Source organism: Pseudophryne corroboree, chromosome 6 (assembly GCF_028390025.1).
Source record: "Pseudophryne corroboree isolate aPseCor3 chromosome 6, aPseCor3.hap2, whole genome shotgun sequence".
Classification (NCBI taxonomy): Eukaryota; Metazoa; Chordata; class Amphibia; order Anura; family Myobatrachidae; genus Pseudophryne; species Pseudophryne corroboree.
This window is the reverse complement of record NC_086449.1, coordinates 409,968,203-409,975,944: the sequence shown is the minus strand read 5'-3', so window position 1 is coordinate 409,975,944 and position 7,742 is coordinate 409,968,203. Positions and strand designations below refer to the sequence as shown.

General features: G+C 42.6%; 1 protein-coding gene across 1 annotated transcript in view; it reads right to left on the bottom strand.

Moving 5' to 3' along the window:
- Window positions 1-3,865: 3,865 nt before the first annotated feature.
- ELAPOR2 (endosome-lysosome associated apoptosis and autophagy regulator family member 2) overlaps window positions 3,866-7,742 on the bottom strand; it is a 181,398-nt gene continuing 177,521 nt past the window's right edge. Inside the window, exon 22 of the mRNA XM_063926927.1 lies at window positions 3,866-5,752. Within this exon, the coding sequence (XP_063782997.1) occupies window positions 5,693-5,752 (60 nt within the window). The 3' untranslated portion in view covers window positions 3,866-5,692. The remainder of the gene's footprint in view (window positions 5,753-7,742) is intronic.

Genomic DNA, 7,742 nt, shown 5'->3' with positions numbered 1-7,742 from the left:
GGGGTAGTCATGACAACGATTACCTTGCGTCCGCCGGGTGGTCATGGCAACGGTGACGTAGGAGGCGGAAGTGACGCGGCGGCTCAGGACCCGGAAGCAGGAGCAGCGCGGAGGAGACACGGCAGCAGACACGCTCCAGGGGTATTTAGAGGGGTAAGTCTGTCTATGTTGTTTGTGTGTATTTGTATTTTGGCCTGAGGAAGGGGCTATTGCCCAGAAACAGCTGTTGCCACTTAATACAATAATTTTGCAAAAAACCTGACTCCAGTGCCGTTCATCTTTGGGAGCTGCATGTTACTTTTGGAACTGGCACGGAGAACGCTGTGGATGAGAGCTTGTGAGTGCCGACTGTTGCTGCAAGGATATAGTAGTGTTCTTGTAACACCTGTTGTATGGCACCGTCTGCTGCAGTTTTACTGAACCTCAGAATTTGAAATACTCTGCTTACAAGATTTGGGAGACAACCCATAACATTTCATAGGTACAAAGCCAGCACTATGTCTCTACAACCAGATATCCCAGGGTGCCAGATTATGAGCACCATGGCCCCGGGTGAGACTTTTGGCTTCACACAGGAGCAGATTGACAGAATTTTGTCTAAAGAGGTTATACCGGTCACAGATACCACCATGAGAGCAGAAGATTGTTTGTTTCAATTAATGAAATATAAACGTCGGGAAATAGACTTTCAACTACATGGAATTTCTTTGACAGAATATTACAAAGAACATAAGATCCCACGTGGGTTTCGCGTGCGTAACGTGCCCACGATTGGTCGACACAATCCCGACTTTGTAAGAAAGTGGATAGGTATACTGAACCGGTGTGCCTTTGATCTCATGATCCTAGTGATTGAGGAAGCTAACAGAGAATTGGAAGTTATTAGACAGAAGATCACAGCCTTTGAAAAGGACAACTTAAAGGTTCTTCAACAGGATGAATCACAAGATTGGATGGGTAAATTAAAAACCCAGTGTGACCAATATCGTTGTGAATTATTAAAATTCAAACGAAACAAAAAAATCACGGTTGATCAAGACTATGAGGATAACAAGGTGTATCGTTGGCTGGCCGGTATGGACACCCAGGAAAGGTCCAGACAACAACAGAGACGACGCCCGTGGCAAAGGCAGAAACAGGGCAACAAAAGTACGAAGTCAAGCAGTGATAGTGACTTTATGGTCTCTGATACAGATGAGATGTCTGGAGGTACCCCTTTAGGACGGGGCTCACAACATGGCCAGCCTCAAGTCGATGCACTGCCACCCGCCGGGGTGGCCAGAACAAAAGGGGTCAGAAGGGCGGCCCAAGGCAAGACCTACAATTAGTCTTTAATTTGTCCAAAAGGGTATTAACATCACACGAAATTGATGTCCTCAGCAAAGGACTCAGTTTTGTGCCCACCAATATTCACGATCCATTTGCCTGGTCCAGGGATCTCCATAGGTTCACTAGGAAACTCAGATTAAAAGAATTCTTTCAGAATACATCTCATGAACCTAATACTGTCTCCATCTTTGATCCTTTTTTGCAAAAAAAGTCTAGGTCCAACTTTGACCCAGTATCAGTGAACCCGTCGATTAAGACTTTTGGCAGATTAATGGATGAGTCCATTAACAAATATGTGGCAGCTCCTGCTAAAATAAAGAGGAATTTAACGGCTGAGGAGAGAGAAGCACTCACTCAATTACGATCTTATAATGACATAGTCATCCGGCCCGCCGACAAGGGTGGGGCCATAGTCATCTTGGACATTGAGTATTATCGTCAAGAAGCTCTGTCACAACTGGGGGAGGAAGGTGTGTATCGTAAGCTTCAGGACAATCCTGTGGGTCAATTTCAGCAGGAGCTCTTTTCAATTTTGGATAAAGCTCGTGATGATGGATATCTACCCAGCAAGGTGCACAAGGCTTTATGTGTTATTCACCCTAAGAGCCCATTGCTTTATACGATACCTAAGTTGCACAAAGACCAAACCAGCCCCCCGGGGAGACCCATAATCTCGGCAAGAGATTCATTGTACCAACCAGTGTCTCAACTTCTAGATTCCATTCTTCAGCCACTACTGCCGGCACAGAGCACTTTTCTAAAGGACACCAGTTCTTTTATTTTAAAATTGCAAGAAATACGGAACGTGGCCCCAGGCACCATAATGTGCTGCCTTGACGTTTGCAGCCTCTACACATCTATCCCCCATCAGGATGGGATGAGAGCTATGCGGGACTTCCTTGAGAAACATTTATCTCCGACTGCGTTCAATCATGAGTTGTTTTTGACCTTGTTAGAACTCACTTTGTACAGGAATTACTTTTTGTTTGATAGTGAGTTCTATCTACAGCTGCGGGGGTGCGCGATGGGATCATCGGTCGCACCCTCGTACGCTAATGTATTCATGTTCTCAGAAGAGCATAGAATGTTCTTCCTTGATCGGGAGGTAGCTGATAACATCTTAATGTATACAAGATACATTGATGATGTGTTCCTGCTGTGGGGTGGAGGCAGGGATTCTTTCGTGGATTTGATGCTAGAAATTAATGCTTTACCTTCTCCCATCAAATTTACCTATGTGTGTGATGAGAGGGAAGTGACATTCTTGGATGTCAAAATTATGGTACATGATGGCGTGATCTCCACGGAAGTCTTCTCAAAACCCACGGACCGGAACACATTATTAATGGCATCCAGTCATCACCCAGAACCCCTTAAAAGGGGACTCCCCCTGTCGCAAATGATGCGGGTGGCACGCATCACGAGTGACCGCGACAAAGTCCCTGGGTTGTTGGATAATATGATCCATAAATTTCTAGTTAGGGGATATGACTGGTCTACATTACAGAAACAAAAAAACAGAGTACTGCAAATGTCTAGGGATGAATTACTACATCCACCTCGGAGGGAAAATAATAACATCCTTCCATGGCCTTGTGACTTTTCTACATCTAGCCCTATTATCCGCAGGGCTTCACAAGCCCTTTGGCCTATAGTATCATCAGACCCAGACTTGACATCCTTTAGAGGGTTGCGTCCTGTCACAGCCTTCAGGAGAGGTGCCAACCTGCGTGATCTTATTGTAAAAACTGATATTTCAGGGATGAAGGAGCTGGATAATGTCATCATCCACAAAAAAACTCCTGGGTGTTACCGCTGTCCTAAATGCGCGACGTGTAGACATATGATGGCCTGTAAGGATTTTAAACATCCGACCCGTAACGTGACATATACCATCAGACAGGTGATTACTTGCAGCACTTCCTTTGTTGTCTATGCAATCATTTGTCCATGTGGGCTGTTCTATATTGGGCAGACCACACGGAAATTCAGCGAAAGGATGGCGGCCCACCGTTCCGCTATCAAATTGATTTTGGAGGGCAAACCGGTGGACCAACCGGTGGCCCGACATTTCCTATCTGCTAATCACACCATTAATTCACTAAAATACTTTGGGATAGAGCATGTTCCGCCGACACTGAGGGGTGGAGACAGGGCTAAAGTTTTGTTGGAGAAAGAAACTCGGTGGATTTTGAGACTGGACACATTCTGGCCTCGGGGCCTTAATGAAAAGGTCAACTGGAATGTTTTTTGAGTTGTGGGTGTGTCACACCCACAATCTGAGATGGTCATTGCATTGTGAATGTATCCTGGAATTTCTTTCATAGTTGTGGCGGAAGTTCCTTATAATTATAATATATCCAACATGGGGATATTGTTTTCTTAGGAACAATATCCTTAAAAACAGTGACCCTTTAAAACAAGGTTTCTTCTGTATAGAACGCTGTTTCTGTGTAGAGTAGTTGCATGCTATATTGCTCTATGGGATGTAGGATACTGTTGTCTCTCTCTTTTTATATGTCTTATGTTGCATGTTGTATGTTTTTGTATTGTATCATCACTATTCATTTATTTGTTCATTTCATTTTTTATGTGTAGGGAGCGGTCTCTTGATGCGTGTCAACCCGGCACCTGGTGATGGGGTGAGTAGCCTGTGAGCTCACGTTTTACAGCGGCCGGGCCATTCTGACTGGCGTGTGCGGGGTAGTCATGACAACGATTACCTTGCGTCCGCCGGGTGGTCATGGCAACGGTGACGTAGGAGGCGGAAGTGACGCGGCGGCTCAGGACCCGGAAGCAGGAGCAGCGCGGAGGAGACACGGCAGCAGACACGCTCCAGGGGTATTTAGAGGGGTAAGTCTGTCTATGTTGTTTGTGTGTATTTGTATTTTGGCCTGAGGAAGGGGCTATTGCCCAGAAACAGCTGTTGCCACTTAATACAATAATTTTGCAAAAAACCTGACTCCAGTGCCGTTCATCTTTGGGAGCTATATATATATATATATATATAAAATAAAGAAACACTTATGATAGCTGGTCCAATAACAACTCAACAGCTTGCACTCAGTCCATCAAAACTCTCTCAAACAAAATAAACTAAGTGAATGTTGCTCAGGGTGTAGTGGTTAACGAACAGTTATAGAATCAATTTAAAAACAAAAAAAAATCTTCATTAGCCTGTGTTTTTGTTATACTGCAAAAATAAAACAGTAAATGTAGAAGGGTCTATGGTACTAAGCCTTGGAGAGAGATAAAGCAGACAGAGATAAAGTAACAGCCAATAAGCTCCTAGCTGTCATTTTACAAACACAGCCAGTGACATAGCAGTTAGGAGCTGACTGGTTGGTACTTTATCTCTGTCCACTTTATCCCTCTCTAAGCCTTAGTACAGGTTGAGTCTCCCTTATCCAAAATGCTTGGGACCAGAGGTATTTTGGATATGGGATTTTTCCGTATTTTGGAATAATTGCATACCATAATGAGATATCATGGTGATGGGACCTAAATCTAAGCACAGAATGCATTTATGTTACATATACACCTTATACACACAGCCTGAAGGTCATTTTAGCCAATATTTTTTATAACTTTGTGCATTAAACAAAGTGTGTGTACCTTCACACAATTCATTTATGTTTCATATACACCTTATACACACAGCCTGAAGGTCATTTAATACAATATTTTTAATAACTTTGTGTATTAAACAAAGTTTGTGTACATTGAGCCATCAAAAAACAAAGGTTTCACTATTTCACTCTCACTCAAAAAAGTCCGTATTTCGGAATATTCCGTATTTCGGAATATTTGGATATGGGATACTCAACCTGTATATAGACCCCTTTGTCACTTCCTGATTTTCTTTTATTCTGTTATTGTGGAATTCTCTCTTACGTCCCTAATGTTTTGTCCTGCTCATTCCATGTGCAATTTTTAATTAGAAAATACATGATCATTTTCAATTTCTCCTCTAAAACTTAAAAGCTGATAAGGATCTGAGAACAGCAGCAATGGTCATGTTTTACACTTGAAAACAACTCGGGTGTCTGGGATAGATGTGTAGGGAGATAAGATAAAACAGACGCATGCACAACCTATACACAATAATCTAAACATCTTCTGTATCACTTCTCTCATCCTGAGTTGAACTTGAAATCTAATTGTCAACACATTCCATTTTTGGCAAAATAATCATGTAATAAGGCAGCTGAGCTTTATACTTTTTTGTGGTATCTGTTTTTTCATGATGGTGCCGCACTGTTCTTCACTGGTACCGCATACCGATTTCTTCTTCTGATATGTAAAGAGTTTATTTTTCCTACAAAAATCTATTTTTTAAAGTCTGAAAGGCAGTGTTGGGACTTCATATATGTTGTGTCCTTGAGGACTTCAGCTGCACAGACTCAAAATTGTGTTCCTTTTCCTGGAGGAATAAAACAAATTAATAACATGATTATACTGTTAACGCAAATATTCAAACAAACAAGTGATCACTGATCGCTTAAATTGGGTTATTTTCATTTTAGTTTTAAATGGACTTTTATTAAAACATGAAAGCATAGATCAGCAGCATGTTTAAAGAGGATTAAAAAACTAAAACAAACATGTAGTAAGAGCTATGACCAGCAATGTACTATGGCCCTCATTCCGAGTTGTTCGCTCGCAAGCTGCTTTTAGCAGCATTGCACACGCTAAGCCGCCGCCTACTGGGAGTGAATCTTAGCTTAGCAAAATTGCGAACGAAAGATTCGCAATATTGCGAAAAGACTTCTCTGTGCAGTTTCTGAGTAGCTCGAGACTTACTCTTCCAGTGTGATCAGTTCAGTGCTTGTCGTTCCTGGTTTGACGTCACAAACACACCCAGCGTTCGCCCAGACACTCCTCCGTTTCTCCAGCCACTCCCGCGTTTTTCCCAGAAACGGTAGCGTTTTTTCACACACTCCCATAAAACGTCCAGTTTCCGCCCAGAAACACCCACTTCCTGTCAATCACACTCCGATCTCCAGAACGAAGAAAAAACCTCATAATGCCGTGAGTAAAATACCAAACTTCATAGCAAATTTACTTGGCGCAGTCGCAGTGCGAACATTGCGCATGCGCAATTAGCAGAAAATCGCTGCGATGCGAAGAAAATTACTGAGCGAACAACTCGGAATGACCACCAATAAACACAGCCTTTCTGTGCTCCTCAACTGTAAATATAGTGTTGAATTTAACCACTTGCTGTAACTGATTAATATTTTTTTCCAAAAACTGCTCAGAAATTATTGTGTTTTTTTTATGATGTCCAATACAATTTTCTTTCAAAAATAAAAAAATAAAAAACACAAATATTGATGGTCAGAACATTGCGATCATCAATGTTCGGAACATTGCAACAATTGCAACTTCAGATTACTGGCACATTATCCTCTCCCCATTTCCCCTGCGGCTGTTAGTGTCTGCAGCAGCTGTGTGCGGGGTGCTGCTGGGCTGACCTCTCAGCAGTGATCAGCAGCAAGGCAGGCACTGGGGGGTTTAGGGGTCAGGAAGTAGAGGGACCAGAAGTCCCTCTCAGAGCAGCAATTGCAGGAAGCTTCTCTTCCTGCAGCTGCACATACAGATGTGTCCTCATACATCCAGCGTCAATACGCCACACAGCGTGAGATGCCTGGCATGAGTGATCCGCCAGGTCCTGTGAAACTCTGCTACCGTCTGGTGTCTTTTTTGCTGAAAATGCGTCTTAGTCACAACACAATGTGGCTAGGACGCACAAGGTGACTGGTGATTAATTTGTCATATGACACCTGTATATTGTGTGATACTGAGTCTATATCTGTGTATATGTGAACCTTTGCTTTCAGTATCTAGAATGATCCCCTTATGCAGCAATAACTGCATGTAAACGTTTCCAGTAATGTTTGATTAGTCCTGAACATTGGCTTGGGGGAATTCTACACTATTCATCCGTACAAAACAGATTCAACTTTGTTATGTTGGTGGGTTTCCTCTCATGAACTGCTCGCTTCAAGCCCTTCTACAATATTTCGATTGGATTAAGGTCAGGACTTTGACTTGCCCATTCCAAAACTTTACATTTATTCTTCTTTAACCATTGTTTGGTCGAACGATTTGTGTGCTTTAGGTCATTGTTTTGCTGTATGACCCACGTTCTCTTGAGGTGCAGCTCATGGACAGATGTCCTGACATTTTCCTTTAAAATATTCTGATATAATTCAGAATTAATTGTCCCATGTCCCATTAATTGTCCCATGGCAAGTCGTCTTGGGCCAGGTGCAGCAAAACAGGCCTAAACCATGATACCACCACCACCGTGTTTCACAGATGGTATGAGGTTTTTATGCTGGAATGCAATGTTCTCCTTTCTCCAAACATAACGCTTCTCATTTAATAAAAAAAAAATCTATTTTGGA